This window comes from Leucoraja erinacea, chromosome 2, assembly GCF_028641065.1.
Source record: "Leucoraja erinacea ecotype New England chromosome 2, Leri_hhj_1, whole genome shotgun sequence".
NCBI classification, from domain to species: domain Eukaryota; kingdom Metazoa; phylum Chordata; class Chondrichthyes; order Rajiformes; family Rajidae; genus Leucoraja; species Leucoraja erinaceus.
Genome location: NC_073378.1, coordinates 31,890,301 through 31,910,972, shown reverse-complemented (window position 1 = coordinate 31,910,972; position 20,672 = coordinate 31,890,301). Strand labels below are relative to the sequence as shown.

The following is a 20,672-nucleotide window of genomic DNA, read 5'->3' as shown; positions in this document are numbered from 1 at the left end:
AGATTATTGATTAGTGTGAGTGTCAGAGGTTATGGGGGGAAGGCAGGAGAATGGGGTTGGGAGGGAAAGATAGATCAACCACGATTGAATGGCGGAGTAGACATGATGGGCCGAATGACCTAATTCTACTCCTATCACTTATGACCTTATGACTTTTGACCTTATGGTTGCTAAAGCATAGAAACAGCCCTTCATTCCACCGAGTCCATGTTGACCATCCTTCAACCGTTCACACCAAAGATCCTATAGCGGTCCGCTATAGGATCCGCTATAGGATCTTTGGTTCACACGAGTTTGACGCCATGTCACCTTTGCAAGCACTGCCTACACACTAGCAATTTACAGAGGGCCAATTAACCTACAAACCTTGTAGACTGGACACAAAGTTCTGGAGTAACTCAGTGGGTCAGGCAGCATCTCTGGAGAGAAGGAATGGGTGATATTTCGGGTCGAGACCATTCGTCAGACATTACTCCTATTCAGAATTCACACTTATTTGATTGTTATTGATCCCGGTAGGCGGCGCGACTCTGGTCAGCAGCTGCCTCTGCAGCCTGTCTGCGTTATTTTTTGTCTAGTTTATATTTGTGTATTTTATGTTGGGGTGTGTGTGTGGGGGGGGTGGGGGTGGGGTGGGAGGGAGGGGGAAACTTTTTAGTTCTCTCCCTGCACTGGAGACCTCGTCGGGTCTCAGTTGTCGTTGGGGCTGCAACGAGGAGCGGCCTCCAACAGAAGAAGCCGGGGACTCTGGTGCCGACTCACCTCCCCGTCGCGGAGCTGGCCGGGACCGGAGCGGGTGGAGCGGTGGGGGAGCGCTGAGTTACTGCCAGCTGCTTTGCTGCTCTGCTGCTACAAACCCGCACGTACTGCGGGGTCTGCGGACGGCGGCACCGGGAGCCCGCGGATCCCTGGAGGGAGACCGCTTTTTCAGGGCTCCTGCAACGGCGACTTCTCCCGCCCGAGTTGCGGGGTTGAAGAGCTCCTGGAGCGGGGCCTACATCACTGCCCCGCGCGGCTTGGAATGGCCGCGGGACTCTGCGAGCGCACGCCGGGGTCTCTAACACCAAGACCCGGTGTGCGACCTTGCACCACCCGGCGTGGCTTTAATGGCCGCGGGACAATCGCCATCGCCAGCCGGGGGCTTTGACTTTGACTCTGACATCGGGGGGGGGAGAGTGCAGTGGAGAGATAAGTTTTTTTGGCCTTCCATCACAGCTATGTGATGGATGTTTATGTAAAATGTAAATTATGTTGTGTCTGGGGTCTATTTGTGTGTAATGTATGGCTGCAGAAACGGCATTTCATTTGGACCTCCAGGGGTCCAAATGACAATTAAATAAACTATTGACTATTGACTGCACTTATTCCTTCCCTCCAGAGATGCTGCCTGGCCTGCTGAGTTACTCCAACATTTTGTGTCTATCTTGGTATAAATCAGTAATTGCAGTTCCTTCCTGCACACACCTCGTAGGTTAATTGGCCTCCAATCCTGAAGAAGGGTCTCGACCCGAAACGTCACCTCTATTCCTTTCCTCCAGAGATGCTGCCTGTCCCGCTGAGTTACTCCAGCAGTTTGCGTCTAACCTACAAACCCGCACGTCCTTGGGATGTGGGAGGAAACCGGAGCACCCAGAGTTCACGGGGAGAACGTACAAACTCCCCACTGACAGCACCCGTGGTCGGGTTCGAACCCAGGTCTCTGGCGCTGTGAGGCAGACACTCTACCGCTGCGCCACCATGCAGTTTCAGTCTTTGATCCGATTGAACATTGAAATCAGATCCTTGATAAAACTTTGGGATTAACTTCAATAAACTTTGTACCATGGACAAATATTGACCCAGCCGGAAGACAAATCAATTAAAAATGAAACTACGTTTAAGAATATTAATTTTCCATCAATATTCTGCTTTCATTTCGGGTTGCGTTTTGTGTGGTGTTTTATCTGAGATCTTCGGTTTCATCACACACTCCGAAAACGTACAGGTTTGGACGCTAATTGGCTTGAGAAAATTGAAAATTGCTCCTAGGATGTGTGTAGGTGTGCGGGATGATCAGATGATTACATTGAATGGCGGTGCTGGCCCGAGGGGCCGAATGGCCTACCCCTGCACCTATTGTCTATTGTCTCTGCCTCAGACGGCGGTGGAGGCAGGTTCTCTGGATGCTTCTCGATGTTCCCGATGTTGGGGGAGTCCAGAACCAGGGGCCACATTTTAAGAATAAGGGTTAAGCCATTTAGAACGGAGACGAGGAAACACTTTTTCTCACAGAGAGTTATGAATCTGTGGAATTCCCTACCTTGGAGGGCGGTGGAGGCCGGTTCCCTGGATACTTTCAAGAGAGAGCTAGATAGGGCTCTTAAAGATAACGGAGTCAGGGGATATGGGGAGAAGGCAGGAACGGGGTACTGATTGTGGATGATCAGCAGTTTCTTCCCAGTCGATATCAGGCAACTGAACCATTCTATCACCAACTGGAGAGTGGTCCTGACCTCCCATCCGCCTCAATGGAGACCCTCGGACTATCCTTGGTAGGTAAAAATGCTGGAGAAACTCAGCGGGTGAGGCAGCATCTTTGGAGATTTTCCTTCGCTCCATAGAGGGTGCCTCACCTGCTGACTTTCTCCAGCATTTTTTTCTACCTTTGATTTTTCCAGCATCTGCAGTTCCTTCTTAAACACTTGGGCTATCCTTAATCAGTCTCCACTGGACTTTATCTCATAGTAAACATGATTCCCTCCATCCTGCATCTGTGCACTGTGGCTAATCTGGATAGAATCCTGGAAACTGATGGTCAGTAGGGGAGGGATGGGCCGATGGGCCTTATACTTTCGCCCTATGATGGTACGGCCATTGAGAATTGTGCAGCTGTTATCACAGATGCATTGATCTGTTGCACAATGTCTCGACACCGAAACATCACTCATTCCTTCTCTCCAGAGACGCTGCCTGCCCGCTGAGTAACTCCAGCATTTATGTGTCTACCTTCAGTGGAGACTAACATCTGCAGTTCCTTCCTACACATTCGACCTGTTTGACCTATACTTCTCGACTAGGCTTGTATTCACTGGAGTTTAGAAGGATGAGGGGGAATCTTATAGAAACATATTAAATTATAAAAGGACTGGACAAGCTAGATGCAGGAAAAATGTTCCCAATGTTGGGCGAGTCCAGAACCAGGGGCCACAGATTTAGAATAAAGGGGAGGCCATTTAAGACTGAGGTGAGAAAAAACTTTTTCACCCAGGGAGTTGTGAATTTGTGGAATTCTCTGCCACAGAGGGCAGTGGAGGCCAAGTCACTGGATGGATTTAAGAGAGAGTTAGATAGAGCTCAAAGGGCTAGCGGAATCAAGGGAATATGGGGAGAAGGCAGGCACGGGTTATTGATTGGGAACGATCAGCCATGACCACAATGAATGGCGGTGCTGGCTCGAAGGGCCGAATGGCCTCCCCCTGCACCTAATTTCTATGTTTCTCCAGCGGTAACGGCAACTCCAGTAAAATCGCCGGCATCGCCGGAGAGAGTTGCTTCTCATCTTACTTTCGTATTTCAGTACCTTAGAAATTCAGCTCCACTGCAGTCAAAATGTGTGGGAACACCAAGGGCAGCACTTCTACACCACAGTGGTCCATCCTCCGAGGAAGAGCAGGACCAATAGTATTAGACAGTCCGCAAATAAATCTCCCAATCTGTAGAGTATTGGGATGGAGCCCACCAGCACAGTGAGTAATTAATCTATTGAATGGGTGGTGAGTTAAGGGTTACGGCATATAACTGATAGAACATGCTGAATGATTCCAAGTGTTGGTAATTGAGACTATTATAGAAGGGTGTTAGCTTAGTTTAGTTTAGAGAGACAGCGCGGAAACAGGCAGTCCGCACCGACCAGCGATCTCCGCACATTAACACTACCCTACATGCACTACGGGCAATTTTACATTTATACCAAGCCAATTAACCACCAAACCTGTACGTCTTTGGAGTGTGGGAGGAAACCGAAGATCTCGGAGAGAACCCACGCAAGTCGCAGAGGAGCACGTACAAACTCCGTACAGACAGCACCCATAGTCAGGATCGATGCTGGGTCTCTGGGGTCGCAGTTGCTGAGGCAGGGATTATCCCAACATTTAAGGAACAGGTACATGGATAGTGTTTAAGAAGGAACTACAGATGCTGGAAAATCGAAGGTAGACAAAAGTGCTGGAGAAACTCAGCGGATGTAGCAGTGGATGGATGGTGTGGATGGATAGGACAGGTTTGGAGGGATATGGACCAAATGCAGGCACGTGGGACTAGTGTAGCTGGGAGATATTGGCCGGTGTGGTAAAGTTGGGCCGAAGGGCCTGTTTCCACGCTGTATCACTCGATGATGGAGCCAGGTTTAAAAGGTGCCACTTGTGTTTGGGGAATTAAGCTTGGATTATTTGCCATATGTCTCAGACATAGAGATCTGTTGGATTTACAAAGGTCATGCAAGTGGGCAGGACTGATCCGTGTCATTGATGTGGTGCGGGTAGGTTTCTAGGTGTAATTAAATATTAAGCTCCATGTAAATGACAACTCTCTACAAAACAGTAGCTCTGCCAGCTGTCAATGTTAAACACACCGAGGCTTCCACCCCAAATGGTTCTGAGGAATAGTCAAGTCAAATCAAGTCAAGAGAGTTTATTTTCTTGTGTCCCAGATAAAATTCTTGCTTTGCTTCAGCACAACAGAATATAGTGTAGGCATAAATACAGAATATCAATGTGTCCATATACCATTATATAAATATATACACACATCAATAAATAAGCAGATGAAGTGCAAATAAACAGATAATGGTCTATTAATGTTCAGAGATTTGTTTCAGTTGAGTTTAATAGCCTGAAGGCTGTGGGGAAGTAGCTATTTCTGAACCTGGTCGGTGCAGTCTTCTGGCTCCTGTACCTTCTACCTGATGGTAGCGGGGAGATGAGTGTGTGGCCAGGATGGTGTGGGTCCTTGATGATGCTGCCAGCCTTTTTGAGGCAGCGACTACGATAGATCCTCTCGATGGTTGGGAGGTCTGAGCCGATGATGGACTGGGTTTACTACTTTTGTAGTCTTTTCCATTCCTGGGCGCTCAAGTTGCTCAAGTGGAACAATCAGTCGAGTGATATACCGTGTGGAAACAAGCCCTTCAGCCCAACTTTAGCAAAGTTTAAAGGATATGTGCGGGTCAAGATTTTTTTTTTGTTTTTTTAAAACACAGAGGGTGGTGAGTGCCTGGAACGCGCATTGCCAGGGGTGGTGGTGGAGGCAGTTACAAGAGAGGTGTTTAGGAGGCTTTTGGATAGGCACATGGATGTGCAGGGAATAGAGGGATATGGATCATGTACAAACGGAGGCGAGTAGTTTAACTTGGCTTCATGATCGGCATGGACTTTGTGGGACGAAGGGCCTGTTCCTGTGCTGCACTGTTCTGTATTCTGTGACAGCGGTGAGGTGAGTAAGAGATGCTGCCTCACAGATCCAAAGACCTGCTGTCTGTGTGGAGTTTGCACGTTCTCCATCTGACCGTATTGGTTTTTCCACTGGTGCTCCGGTTTCCTCCCTCACTACAAAGACGCGTGAGTTTGTAGGTTTAAAATGACTTCTGTAAATTGTGTAAATTGCCCCCTAGTGTGCAGGGAGTGGATGAGGGAGTAGGATAACGTAGAACTAGTGTGAATGGGGGATCGATGGTCAGCGTGGAATCAGTGGGTCGATGGGCCCGCTACACACTACACGCTACACGCTAGAATTTAGAAGATTGAGGGGGGATCTTATAGAAACTTACAAAATTCTTAAGGGGTTGGACAGGCTAAATGCAGGAAGGTTATGAATCCTGATGTTGGGGAAGTCCAGAACTAGGGGTCACAGATTAAGCATAAGGGGGAAGTCTTTTAGGACCGAGATGAGAAAATCATTTTTTACAGAGAGTGGTGAACCTGTGGAATGCTTTGCCACAGAAGGTAGTTGAGGCCAGTTAGATGAGAGGGAGTTAGATGTGGCCCTTGTGGCTAGAGGGATCAGGGGGTATGGAGAGAAGGCACGGATGGGATACTGAGTTGGATGATCAGCCATGATCATATTGAATGGCGGTGCAGGCTCGAAGGGCCAAATGGCCTACTCCTGCACCTATTTTCTATGTTTCTATGTTTCCATGCTGTGTCTCTAACCAAACTAAAGCATGTATGTCTTTGGATTATCAGTCTACTTGTTTTAGTTTAGAGATACAGAGCGGAAATAGGCCCTTGGGCCCACTGAGTCCGCACTGACCAGCGATCCCTGCACATTAACACTATCCTACACTCACTTGGGACAAGTTACAGTGATACTAAGCCCATTAACCTCCAAACCTGCACGTCGTTGGGAGTGTGGGAGGAAACAGAAGATCTCAGCGAAAACCCACGTGGCCAAGGGGAGAATGTACAAACTCCGTACTGACAGCACCCGTAGTCAGGATCAAACCCGGGTCGCTGGCGCTGTAAGGCAGCAACTCTACCGCTGTGCCACCGTGCCGCCCCCTTTCAGCAGTAACCTAACCGCCCGTATCAACACTGTGGATGCAAAAATGGTAATTACTTGGAGATAGAAGAAACTGCAGATGCTGGAATCTTGTGCAAAACACAGAGTGCTGGAGTAAACTCAACGGGTCAGGCAGCATCTCTGGAGAAAATGGATAGATGACGTTTTGGGTCGAGACCCTTCTTCAGACGGAGACTCATGGAATCACAGAAGATAGGTGCTGGAGAGGGCCATTCGGCCCTTCGTGCCAGCACCGCCACTCAATGTGACCACAGCTGATCATCCACAATCAGTACCCCGTTCCTGCTTTCTCCCCATATCCCTTGATTCTCTTTTGAATGCATCCATTGAATTGGCTTCCACCGCCTTCTGAGGCAGAGAATTCCACAAATTCACAACTCTCTGGGTGAAAAAGGTTTTTCCTCATCTCAGTTCTAAATGGCCTACCCCTTACTCTTAAACTGTGTGGCCCCTGGTTCTGGACTCCAACATGTTTCTTGCAGCAAGCGTGTGCAATCCCTTACCCACAAAACAGGGGAAGTTCCTTTCTCTTGTCCCACCTTCTTCCCCCCGAGTCATTGAACCAGTTCCACAGTTCACCACATTGTAGCCCTGCTGACATCACACCTTCCACAGCCAACAATAAGCCCAACAGGGGCACCACCCTGCCTTAGGCCACTGTTCCTAGTCTTGATCAGTCCTGGTCTTTTCTCGCCTCCAAACTCATCCCCCTCCTCCTCCTTCCCCCCTAATTTCAGTCTGAAGAAAGTTCCTATCTAGGGTTGCCAACTTTCTCACTCCCACATAAGGGACAAAAGGTCAAAATAAGGTACAAATTCCCGATGGCAATTCGTTGACTGATTCGGCCGTGGCTGGGTGAATGATGAGTTGGCCCGGGTGCTGGACTGCACACAAAGCCCAGCCGGCGGGCCCAGCTGAGGAGATTTTGCCCGGGCCGCCCGATGTCGCACGCAAAGTCCGGCGCCCCATCCAACTCGTGAACCGATGATCGGCCATGAGAAGGAGGGGTGGTGGTGGTGTCGGCGGTAAGCGAAGGTCCGAAGGTCGGACAGCTGGCCGGGCTGCCGACCGACGGGGCCACGGGCGAGGCTGCTGCTGCTGCACTCCATGGGCTGCACTACGTCGGGACGGGTGAGGCGGGGCCGGACGCGGTGCTCTGACCTGACAGTCCCCTCAACCCGAGTAGTAGCAGTCAAATATGGGACAAGGACGGTCCGGTATGGGACAAACCAATTTAGCCCAATATACGGGATGTCCTGGCTAATATGGGACAGTTGGCAACCCTAGTCCCAACACCTATCATTTTCCTCCAGAGAAGTTGGCTGACCCGCTCAGTTACTCCGGCACTTTGTGTCTATCTTTGGTATAAAGACTCTGCAGTTCCTTGTTTCTGCATCAACATTGTACCCTCTATGGTGTTCATTCATGTGACATTGGATGCTAACAAGTGATTTAAATATTTTTAAAAATTATGTTTTCTCAACAAAGTATATGATTGTTAATTTAGTTTAGTTTAGAGGTACAGCGCGGAAACAGGTCCTTCAGCCCACTGAGTCCGCGCCGGCCAGCAATTCTCGCCATCCAGCACACTCCAGGGACAATTTACATTTGCACCAAGCCAATTAGCCAACTGACCTGCTCGTCTGTGGAACGTGGGATGAAAACTGTGTACCCGGAGAAAACCCACTCGGGTCACGGGGAGAACGTACAAACCCCGTACAGACAGCACCCGTCAGGATCGAACCCGGGTGTGTGGCGCTGTGAGGCAGCAACTCTACCACTGCGCCGCCCTTGCATGACACTGCACAATTCATACAATACAGACAGACATAGAATCCGTTACCTCCTGGATCTGTAGCTTCCCATCAGCAGTCACATCGTACGCAGACATAAATCTCTCTTTCATTTTCTGCACCTTCGTAGCGCTCAGGTCAGTGCCCTGATAAAGGGGAGCAAAGCAGACACATTAGAACACAGTACCCCTCGGGTCCCCATTAAATCTTTCCCCCCTCACCTTAATCAAAAGTCGTCTTAGAGTCACAGAATGATGGAGTGATGAGAGTAATACTGGTCCATCAGCCCAACTTGCCCATGTGGACCAACATACCTTCATTTGGTCCATATCCCTCTAAACCTGTCCTATCCATGTACTTGGTCAAATGTTTCTTAAACGTTATAGTACCTGCCTCAACTACCCCCTCTGGCAGCTCGTTCCATATACGCCCACCAACCTCTGTGTGAAAAGGTTGCTCCTCGGGTTCCTATTAAATCTTTCCCTTCTCACCTTAAACCCATGTCCTAGGATTCTTGATTCTCCTGCTCTGGGTAATGCTGTGCGTTCACCATGGCACGGTGGTGTAGCGGTAGAGTCGCTGCCTCACAGCGCCAGAGACCCGTGTTCGAACCCGACTACGGGTGCTGTCTGTACGGAGTTTGTACGTTCTCCCTGTGACCTACGTGGCTTTTCTCCAAGATCTTCTGTTTCCTCCCACACTCCAAATACGTGTAGGTTTGTAGGTTAATTGGCTTGGTATAAATGTATAAAATGTTAAATAGTCCCTAGTGTGTGTAGAATAGTGTTAGTGTACGGGGATCGCTGGTTGGTGCGGGCACGGTGGGCCGAAGGGCCTGTTTCCACCCTGTGACTCTAAACTAAACCTAACCCTACCTATTCCCCTCATGATCTCATTGTAGATTAGTGACTCGTGTTATGAGTCATGTATTTGTAGTTACACCCACTAGCTTGTTAGCTGCTGCATTCCTTTAGACACTCATACACCTCTATAAGACCATGCCTCATCCTGCCACTGCTGGACATTAAGGGGCAGAGTCCAGTGGGGACACTCCTCAAACAAGGGAAGGGATATCACCCTTGTTACACACGTGATAAGGCTGTAGGAAGGAACTGCAGATGCTGGTTTAAACCAAAGATAGACACAAAATGCTGGAGTAACTCAGCGGGACAGGCAGCATCTCTGGAGAGAAGGAATGGGTGACATTTCGGGTCGAGAAGAAGGGTCTCAACCCAAAACGTCACCCATTCCTTCTCTCTAGAGATGCTGCCTGTCCCGCTGAGTTACTCCAGCATTGTGTGTCTATCAAGTGGCAAGGGTGTTTTGTTTAGAGACAGGATCAAACACTATGGAGACATGTCATGGGGTGACTCCTGTTTGGTCGTGAGTAGTCGCCCAAAGAGTCTTACCTTTTTCGGGTCACTCGCTGGATTTTTAACATTTTGACCATTTTCTGCGACCAATAACGGGTGCCAGCAAGTTGCCGAAAAAAATCGCTTAAGTGGGACAGGCCTCTGGGCTCTGGTAAGACCACATCTGGAGTATTGTGTACAGTTTTGGTCTCCTAATTTGAGGAAGGACATCCTTCTGATTGAGGCAGTGCAGCGTAGGTTCACGACATTAATCCCTGGGATGGCGGGACTGTCATATGAGGAAAGATTGAAAAGACTCGGCTTGTATTCACTGGAGTTTAGAAGGATGAGGGGGGTATCTTATAGAAACATACAAAATTATAAAAGGACTGGACAAGCTAGATGCAGGAAAAATGTTCCCAATGTTGGGCGAGTCCAGAACCAGGGGCCACAGTCTTAGAGTAAAGGGTATTGATTGGGGACGATCAGCCATGATCACAATGAATGGCGGTGCTGGCTCAAAGGGCTGAATGGCCTACTCCTGCACCTATTGTCTATGTTTCTATGTTTCTAGGCCCTTCAGCATCCAACTGAAAATAACCTTTTGCATCACATTGTAATAAACCAAATCCTAAGTGTCTGAATTCTTTACGATACTTTCTACATGATTTGATTCTGACTCGATGCGCTGAATGCTAATATTATTGATTAGCATTCCTTCTACCAAAGTTGGCCGCGGGGAGTTGATGTTGAAAATACAGATGAGACGATCCTGTGTCCTTGAGAATCTGTAAACTTGCCCTTTCATTTGTTTGAACTTTTATTCAATAGTATTAATAGTCGCAAGGTAAAATGAAACGCGGTACCTTAGTGCCTCACTTCCACATTGAATCTGGGTTGGAGAGGTTAATGGCTGTGGTAAATTGCCCCTGATGTTCAAGCTAAGTGGTAGAACTGGTGGGGTTTCAGCACACCAAGAGCGGCAGAGTGGGGCGGGTACGTCGGTGTCCTATTGTGTAAACCAACGTTGCATATTAATGTGTAGGAAGGAACTGCAGATGCTGGCTTAAACCGAAGATAGACACAAAAAGCTGGAATAACTCAGGCAGCATCTCTGGAGAGAAGGAATGTGTGACATTTCGGGTCGAAACGCTTCTTCAGATTTGGACAAAGGGATTGAAGGCTTTGTAGTCAAGTTTGCAGATGATGCTAAGATAGATGGTGGGACAGGCAGTGTACAGTCAGAGTCACAGAGTGATACAGTGTGGAAACAGGCCCTTCGGCCCAACTCGCCCACACCGGACAACAATATCCCAGCTACACTAGTCCCACCTGCCTGCGCTTGATCCATATCCCTCCAAACCTGTCCTATCCATAATTGTTAACTGGTTAACTGTTTCAGCCAGAAGTGAAATCAGAAATGGTCTGTGAGATTATGGCCTGGTGCTCGGCTGTGGGATCATGGTCCAAGGATAAATAGGAGGAGGTGTCTGAGAGCTGGTGCCTGGCCTCAGTGCGCTAGAGGTCAGCTCGCTAGACTACCCACTCCTTCTCTCCAGACGCTCTATGACTCTATGCGTACAGTACTTCCTCTGGCAAGTGGGTACATCTACTCTGACTGATCCATATAGTCATAGAGTGATACAGCGTGAAAACAGTCCAACTTGCCCACACCGACCAACATGTCCCAGCTACATTAGTCCCACCTGCCGGCATTTGGTCCATATCCCTCCAAACCCGTCCTATCCATGTACTTGTCAAACTGTTAAATGTTGGGATAGTCCCTGCCTCAACTTCCTCATCTGGCAGCTCGTTCCACACACCCACCACCCTTTGTGTGAAAAGGTTACCCCTCAGATTCCTATTAAATCTTTTCCCCTTCACCTTGAACCTATGTCCTCTGGTCCTCGAATCCCCTATTCTGGGCATCTGTGTAGAGGAAGCAAGAACCCTGCAGAAGGACTAGCAGAGAGGGCAGAGAAGTGGCAGATGAAATTCAGTGTAGCAAAGTGTGGACTCATGCATTTCGGTAATAAGAATAAAGGCGTAATCTTTTTTCAAAATGGAGGGAAAATTCAGAAATCGGAGGTGCAAAGGGACGTGCGGGTGTCGTGCAGGACTCCCAAAAAGTTAATTTGCGAGTCGAATCAATAGTAAGGAAAGCAAATCCAATGCTAGAGGACTGGGATACAAAAACAGGGATGTAATGCTGAGGCCCGATAAGGCGCTGGTCAGGCCGCATTTGGAATATTGTGAGCAAGTTTGGGCCCCACATCCGAGGAGGGATGTGCTGGCTCTGGAGAGGGTCCAGAGGAGGTTTACAAGAATGATTCCAAGAATGAGTGGGCTAACATATGATGAGCATTTGACAGCACTGGGCCTGTACTCGCTGGAGTTTAGAAGGTTGAGGGGGGACCTCATTGAAACTTACAGAATAATGAAAGGCATAGATAGAGTGGATGTGGAGAGGATGTTTCTACAGGTGGGAGAGTCTAGGACCATTGGTCATATCCTCAGAATGAGGGCGCTCTTTTAGAAAGGAGGTGAGGAGGAACTTCTTTAGTCAGGCGGCTGTGGAGGCCGAGTCAGTGGATATTTTTAAGGCAGAGATAGGCAAATTCTTGATTAAAACGGGTGTCAAGGGTTATGGGGAGAAGGCAGGAGAATGGGATTAGGAGGCAGAGATCAGCCATGATTGAATGGCGATTTAGACTTGATGGGCCGAATGGCCTAATTATCCTCCTATAACTTGTGAACATCTGCAGCTCTGGAGGAGGGTCCTGACCCAAAATGTCACGCTAGAGGCAGGAAACATGTTCCTGATGTTGACGGAGTCCAGATCCAGGGGCCACAGTTTAAGAATAAGGGGTAAGCCATTTAGTACGGAGACGAGGAAACACTTTTTCCTCACAGTGAGTTGTGAATCTGTGGAATTCTCTGTCTCAGAGGGCGGTGGAGACCGGTTCTCTGGATACTTTCAAGAGAGAGTTAGATAGGGCTCTTAAAGATAGTGGAGTCAGGGGATATGGGGAGAAGGCAGGAACGGGGTACTGATTGTGGATGATCAGCCATGATCACATTGAATGGCGGTGCTGGCTCGAAGGGCCGAATGGCCTACTCCTGCACCTATTGTCTATTGTCTATAACGTGGGTATCACCCAGGTTATAGACAATACCTGGGTAATACCCTAAAAGACCCTATCAATTTACTCAAGATTGTGTACACCTCTATGAGATCACACTCAACCTCCAATGTATGTTCCCTGGTTCTCAATTCCTCTACCTCCCTATAAGTTATAGAATAATATTTTTTTACAGTTGATGATGTATAAAACTTAAAACCTTGGTTTGGTCTTTATTCCCAAGTATTTAACCTACAGACTAAATTCATTTGTTGAAAATAAACCAGTTATCTTGGTTGTCTTAAACTGAGTAAAAGGCAGAAGGGAAAGGACAAAAGTTGATAACAATCAAAAACCTAAATCAAATTATGAAGCAAATCGACCCAGCTGGAAATGCATTATTTCTAAGAGTAAACGGGTGGCCAAGGTTATTGTGTACACTCATCGGTGTAGTTAAATCCCAGCTAATGCATCAGCGAAATCTCATTTTAGCTTGGGCCTGGGTTCCAAATAACACAATTACCGTAACTCCCTGGTCAATTCCCTTGCAACCGCAAGAAATACTACACTTGTCGCTTTACCTCCCCACTAGACTCCATTCAAGGACCCAAGCAGTCTTTCCAGGTGTGGCAGAGGTTCACCTGCATCTCCTCCAACCTCATCAACTGCATCCGCTGCTCTAGGTTTCAGTTGCTCTACATCGGTGAGACCAAGCGCAGGCTTGGCGATCGTTTCGCCCAACACCTCCGCTCGGCTCGCAATAACCAACCTGATCTCCCAGTGGCTCAACACTTCAACTCCCCCTCCCATTCCGAATCCGACCTTTCGGTCCTGGGCCTCCGCCATGGCCAGAGTGAGGACCACCGTATATTGGAGGAGCAGCACCTCATATTTCGCTTGGGCAATTTGCACCCCAGCAGTATACAGACCGCGCGGCGTCTACAGCCCGGGATCTCTCGTGGGTGACCCGGGGTAAGAAGAAGCCATCACTGCCGGCCCGCGGCCAATTTCTACCGCGGGCCCGGCGTGAACTTACCATCACCCCTGGAGGGGAGCTTCGACCGCCGGCTCTGCGGTCTGCGGTGCTTCTGTCTGCGGCGCGGCGGGGACTTTATATCTTCGGCCGCCGGCCTGCGGCCTACACCAACTTAAAGCTGCGGTCTCCGGTGGGGAAGAGCCGACTCCGGACTTACCTGGACTTGTACCTTGTCCTTTTACCATCTGGACGCCCGCAGCAACGGCTGCGGAGGGTTGAGGTCCCGACCACGGGGGAAAATGGAGGAAGACTGGCCAAATTGTGTGCCTTCCACCACAGTGATGAATGTTTATGTTAAACTTTTATGGGTGTTTTTGTGTGTGTTCTTTATAATTGTACCACTGCTGACATATTCATTTCACTTGCACTTTATGTGCAATGTGACAAATAAACCGTATTGTATTGTATTGTATGGACATTGACTTCTCTAATTTCAGGTAGTCCTTACTTTCTCCTCCCCTTCTCACCTCCCGCTCAGCCCTCCGACTCCACCTCTTCCTTTCTTCCTCCCGCCCCCCCCCCCCCCCCCCCCGCCCTCACATCATCTGAAGACGGGCTTCGACCCAAAACGTCGCCTATTTCCTTCGCTCCATAGACGCTGCCTCACCCGCTGAGTTTCTCCAGCATTTTTGTCTACGGTTTCACAACCTGCTCATGATTCTTCCAGTCGCTCCCAAGAGCATTGGCTCTCACCAGCAGCACTGGCGAGGGCTGGCAGAAGTTCTGGAAGGTACAGTCACACAGCATGGAAGCAGGCCCTTCGGCCCAACTTGCCCACGCCGACCATCATGCCCCATCGACACTAGTCCCAGCTGCCTGCATTCCACCCCCATCTGTGACATCGGCTGCACAATTCTCAAAGGCCATGCCAGCATAGTAAAAAGCCCATCGTATCCCTGTCATACAGCGTGGAAACAGGCCATTCAGCCCATTTTGCCCATACTAAACATGATGGCAAGGCGGTAGAGTTGCTGCCTTACAGCGCTTACAGTGCCACAGACCAGGGTTCGATCCTGACTACGGGTGCTTGTCTGTACGGAGTTTGTACTTTCTCCCCTTGACCCTCGTGGGTTTTCCCCAGATACTCTGGTTTCCTCCCACACTCCAAAGGCATACAGGTTTGTAGGTTAATTGGCTTTGGTAAAGATTGTAAATTGTCCCTAGTATGTGTAGGATACTGTTGGTGTATGGAGATTGCGGGTCAGCATGGACACGGCGGGCCGAAGGGCCTGTTTCCGCATTGTATCTCCAATCTAAAAACTACATAAGAGCCGGCAACAGCAAGGTGGTTCCCTGATAGGTTAATTCCTGAACCATATCTATCCATCCACCTTCTCCATCATGGTCTGGTTTGGTTCAGCCACCAAGCACGACATCAGATCAGCTGAGAAGGTAATTGGCTGCAACCTTCCCCCCATTGATGAACTGTACACTGCAAGGGCCAGGAAACGAGCGGGCAAGATCATCTCTGACCCCTCTCACCCTGGCCACAAACTATTTGAATCACTTCCCTCTGGAAGGCGACTCCGGACTGTCAAAGCTGCCACAGCCAGACATAAAAACAGCTTTTTTTTCTACTAGCAGTTCTACTCAATAACCAAACATCTGTAGCCTCCATTTGCTCTGATATTTTATTTAAATCACGTGTTTAATCGATAATGTTTTATTATTAATGTTTAATGTTTTATATGTCATTCCTAACTGTCACTGCATGTCATGTTGTACCTTGCGGGCAGAGCACCAAGGCAAATTCCTTGTATGTGAATACTTGTCAAATTTATTCTTATTCATTCATGTTCTTATTCATTCATGTTCTGCAGAGATGCTGCTTGACCTGCTGACTTACTCCAGCACTTTGTGTCTATCTTTAATAGAAAACCAGTGTTCATTTCACTTTTGAATCATGAGATAATTAATATAAACTTGTATCTTTTATTCTTCACTCAACCATAGCACAAACTCGCATACCCAAGAGAAAGCTACTATTTTTGTCATCTCTGCAGATCACAAAATTGGGAATAAAACATTCTGCCTCTATCTCCATCTCTTGCTCAAGCTATTTCCTCCTCATCTCACTTAGAGTATAAATGCAGGGATGTAATGCTGAGGCTCTGTAAGGTGCTGGTCAGACCACATTTGGAGCATTGTGAGCAGTTCTGGGCCCTGCATCCGAGGAAGGATGTGCTGGCTCTGGAGAGGGTCCAGAGGCGTTTTACAAGAATGATCCCAGGAATATGTGGGTTAATGCATGATGCTCGTTTGACGGCACTGGGCCTGTACTCGCTGGAGTTTAGAGAAATGAGGGTGGGGGGGGGACTTCATTGAAACGTACCGAATAGTGAAAGGCCTGGATAGAGTGGATGTGGAGAGGATGTTTCCACTGGTGGGAGAGTCTAGGACCAGAGGTCACACCCTCAGAATTAAAGGACATTCCTTTAGAAAGTTGAGGAGGAATTTCTTTAGTCGGAGGGTGGTGAATCTGTGGAATTCTTTGCCGCAGAAGGCTGTGGAGGCCACGTCAGTGGGTATATTTAAGCTGGAGGTTGCTTAGTACGGGTGTTAGGGGTCATGGGGAAAAGGCAGGAGAGGGAGAGATAGATCAGCCATGATTGAATGGCGGAGTAGACTCGATGGGCCAAATGGCCTAATTCTGCTCCTATCACTTATGACCTTATGGGCTTCCATTACATCCGGCTCTCGGCTTGAAATGAGCGAATTTATTCTCCTGCAGTTGTGTTTTAAAATAGCAAATTATTCAGAGAGATGTCCACTGAGATGGGAGGTATTATGTCTATCAGCGTGGTGCCAATTAGTTGATTTAATGGATCATTTATCATTTTTGATGTTTAATATCTTCAACAAAATTGCATTGACCAATGAAAAGGAACATGAATTAAGCACTTGCCACAGTAAAATAATCAATCACAATAGCATTATGGGGTCAAGTTGGTGCAAATGATTAACTGGGTGACTCGGTGGCGCAGCGGTAGAGTTCTTGCCCTACAGCGCCAGAGACCCGGGTTTGACCCCGACTATGGGTGCTGCCTGTACGGAGTTTGTACGTTCTCCCCGTGGCCTGCGTGGGTTTTCTCCGAGATCTTCGGAGGAATAGATCGTGTGGATGTGCAGAGTCTCCTACCAGGAGTAGGGGAATGGAGAACCAGAGGGCAGCGGTTTAAGGTGAGGAGGGGGAAAGATTTAGACAATCCGAGGGGTAACTTTTTCACACAAAGGGTGGGTGGGTGTATGGAACGAGCTGCCGGAGGAGGTAGTTGAGGCAGGTACTATTGTAATGTTTAAGATACATTTAGACAGGTACATTGATAGGACAGAGACAGAGCTCTTAAAGATAGCTGAGTCAAAGGATATGGGGCAATAATAATAAAAATAATAATAGTCTATTGTAGTTCAGAGCTATATGAGGTTGTAGTGTTTAAAAGGCCTGTCCCACTTAGGCAATTTTTTCCGCGACTGCCGGCAACGCTCTTAGTCGTAGCAGGTCGCTGAAAAAAACCGGTGACTGCACCCCCCCCCCCCCCCTCCCCCCACGATAATGTCTGCGACAAGCTTCGACAACCTACCACCTAGTCAACGTCAAGTAACGGCAAGCTACTGACAACCGGCGACCCATTAGGACGTCCACCAACGACCACACAGGGACAAGCTACAACATCCAAAGTCAACATACATCCACCCGCGACAAGCTACGACACCTGTCGCCGGTTGACGTAGGTAGTCACCAGTGGAATTCACCGGAGTCAGCACCAGCAACAACCTATGTCACCTGGCGACAACCTACAACGGCACCTACGTTAGGAGAAGTCAAGCTGCGCTCATTGGCGTCAAGCCCACTGTCTCTGATTGCCACCGAAATGTTTTTGAGCATGTTGAAAATCGAGCGGAGACTAGAAAAATGCTACGACTCTTTGGGCGACTGAGGAGACGACTCACGACCATACAGGCGACACCCCGGCGACAGCCTAGTCACCTAAAAAAATAGCCAAATCCGAGGAAGGACATTCTTGTTATTGAGGGAGTGCAGCGTAGGTTCACGAGGTTAATTCCCAGGATGGCGGGACTGTCACATGTTGAAATAATGGAGCGGCTGGGCTTGTATCGAGCTCTCTCTGGCCTTATTACTGATTTGTGACGTGGAATATTTTTACATTTGTATAAAGTCTGATTTTTCTGCGGGGTCATCAGGGTCATTGTGGTCATCACGTGAAAGAAACACAGGCCAGCAATTTACACAAACTAGATAAGGAAGCTGCAGCAATCATTCAAAGACAACACATGTACTATTTATGTTTGACCAACCTTCCTAACAAAAAACAGACGTGAAAGGGAATTAGCTTGGAGCTACTGATTGAAGGAGATTTAGAGATAAAGCAGGGTGGCACCAGGTATTGCAGCCAGACAAGCTGCTGTCCCTTTCGAGATAGAAACACAGATACATAGAAAATAGACGCAGGAGTAGGCCATTCGGCCCTTCGAGCCAGCACCACCATTCAATGTGATTATGGCTGATCATCCCCAATCAGTACCCCGTTCCTGCCATCTCCCCATATCCCCTGACTCCGCTATCTTTAAGAGCTCTATCCAGCTCTCTCTTGAAAGTATCCAGAGAACCTGCCTCCACCGCACTCTGAGGCAGAGAATTCCACAGACTCACCACTCTCTGGGTGAAAAAGTTTTTCCACGTCTCCGTTCTAAATGGCTTACCCCTTATTCTTAAACTATTGTCTATTGTCTATAGATTATACTAAATGTCAAAAACGTGACCTCTCTGTCTGACGAGTAATAGCCATGACAGAAAGTTTAATCTGATATCCCGCACAAACAGTGCACAGAATGTTTTATAACAAGTCTACGGCTCAGTTCAATGGATGCCCCAGTGGGAGATGTCAGTTCAATCCTTCAAACTCAATCACTTAATTTTCTGTCTTCTTATGTGCTCTTAGAAGAGATAGACAAGGCAGCTTGAATATTTATTGCCTCAGCCTGAATATAAATGTCATCTTCCACTGCCTAGAATGCATAAACCACGTACAGTTTAGTTTAGAGACACAGCGTGGAAACCGAGTCTGTGCCAACCAGCGACCCCCGCACATTAACACCATCCTACACACACCAGGACAATTTGTGCAAATATACAAAGCCAATTAACCGACAAACCTGTACGTCTTTGGAGTAAACAGAAGTTGTTGGGCAAAACCCACGCAGGTCACGGGGAGAACGTGCAAACTCCGTACAGACAGCAACCGTGGTCAGGATGGAAGGCGGGGCTCTGTTCCCACACTGACCTCTCTCTTTCTCTCTCGCTCTCTCCCCCCTCCCCCTCCCTTGTCATCCGGCTAGTGGAACTGTTCATATCACCACATCGACGCAAGCGTAAAGCTTTTCACTGTATCTCGTTACACATGACCATGAACTGAACGAAGCAACAATGGACCACTGTGGGCTCCACCTTTGCTTGGTCATGGGTGCTGGCTCTGATTCGTTCTGTACCGTTTCATACCTCTAGTGCCCCTTTCACCTGACCAAACCCAGGAATGAGTGGGTTAACCTATGGTGAGTGCTTGTCGGCACTGGGTCTGTACGCGCTACAGTTTAGAAGAATGAGGGTGGAACCTCATTAAAACTTACAGAATAGTGAAAGGCTTGGATAGAGTGGATGTGGAGAGGATGTTTCCACTAGTGGAAGAGTCGAGGACTAGAGGTCACAGCCTCAGAATTAAATGATGTTCTTTTAGGAAAGAGATGAGGAGGAATTTCTTTAGTCAGAGGGTGGTGAATCTGTGGAATTCTTTGCCACAGAAGGCTGTGGAGGCCAAGTCAGTGGATATTTTTAAGGCAGATATAGATAGATTCTCGATTAGTGCGGGTGTCAGAGGTTATGGGGAGAAGGCAGGAGAATGGGGTTAGGAGGGAGAGATAGATCAGCCATGATTGAATGTCAGAGTGGACTTGATGGGCCGAATGGCCTAATTCTGCTCCTATCACCTATGGCCTTATGACCCTATGACCTAATTAGGATGCACACTCACCTCAGTACCAAGTTTCTTCATAAGGTGGAGAAAGAAGTCATCCAGTTCTTTGCCTTCAATATATCCATTATCTAGGCAGAGTTGAACAGAAGGGGAATGGTTTACAAAGGTACAGAATAAAGAACAAAGGCAGCAAACAAACCGCTTCCCAGAAAGTCTGTGCAACGAACCTTTGTTGCGAGATATGCATAAATGAACAATAAAATTGCAGCAGGTCGCTATTTATATAGTGAACGTTAAGGCTATACGTGAACCCCAGGATGGTAAAAATAAATACTAGAGGTCATAGCTTTAAGGTTTGGTTTAGTTTAGAGATGCAGGTCGAAAACAGGCCCTTCGGCCCACCGTGTCTGCGCCAACCAGCGATCCCTGCTCACTAACACTATCCTACCCAAACTTGGGACAACTTGTAACTTTCACATAGCCAATTAGCATACAAACCTGCACATCTTTGGAGTGCAGTAAAAAACCGGAGAAAATCCACACAGGTCACGAGGAGAACGTGAACTCTGGAGTTTAGAAGGATGAGAGGGAATCTTAATGAAACATATAAGATTATTAAGAGTTTGGACACGCTAGAGGCAGGAAACATGTTCCCGATGTTGGGGGAGTCCAGAACGAAGGGCCCACAGTTTAACAGTAAGCGGTAAGCCATTTAGAATGGAGACGAGGAAAAACTTTTTCACATGAATCTGTGGAATTCTCTGCCTCAGAAGGCAGTGGATTCTCTGGAGGCTTTCAAGAAAGAGTTGGATAGAGCTCTTAAA

At 48.0% G+C, this 20,672-nt stretch overlaps 1 protein-coding gene across 1 annotated transcript in view; it reads right to left on the bottom strand.

The window, feature by feature from the left end:
- The window catches only part of scgn (secretagogin, EF-hand calcium binding protein), a 52,824-nt gene that overhangs the window by 19,645 nt on the left and 12,507 nt on the right, over positions 1 to 20,672 (bottom strand). The window contains exons 3-4 of the mRNA XM_055654360.1: positions 19,906 to 19,976; positions 8,399 to 8,494 (exon numbers count right to left, since the gene is read on the bottom strand). Of these exons, the coding sequence (XP_055510335.1) occupies positions 8,399 to 8,494; positions 19,906 to 19,976 (167 nt within the window). The remainder of the gene's footprint in view (positions 1 to 8,398; positions 8,495 to 19,905; positions 19,977 to 20,672) is intronic.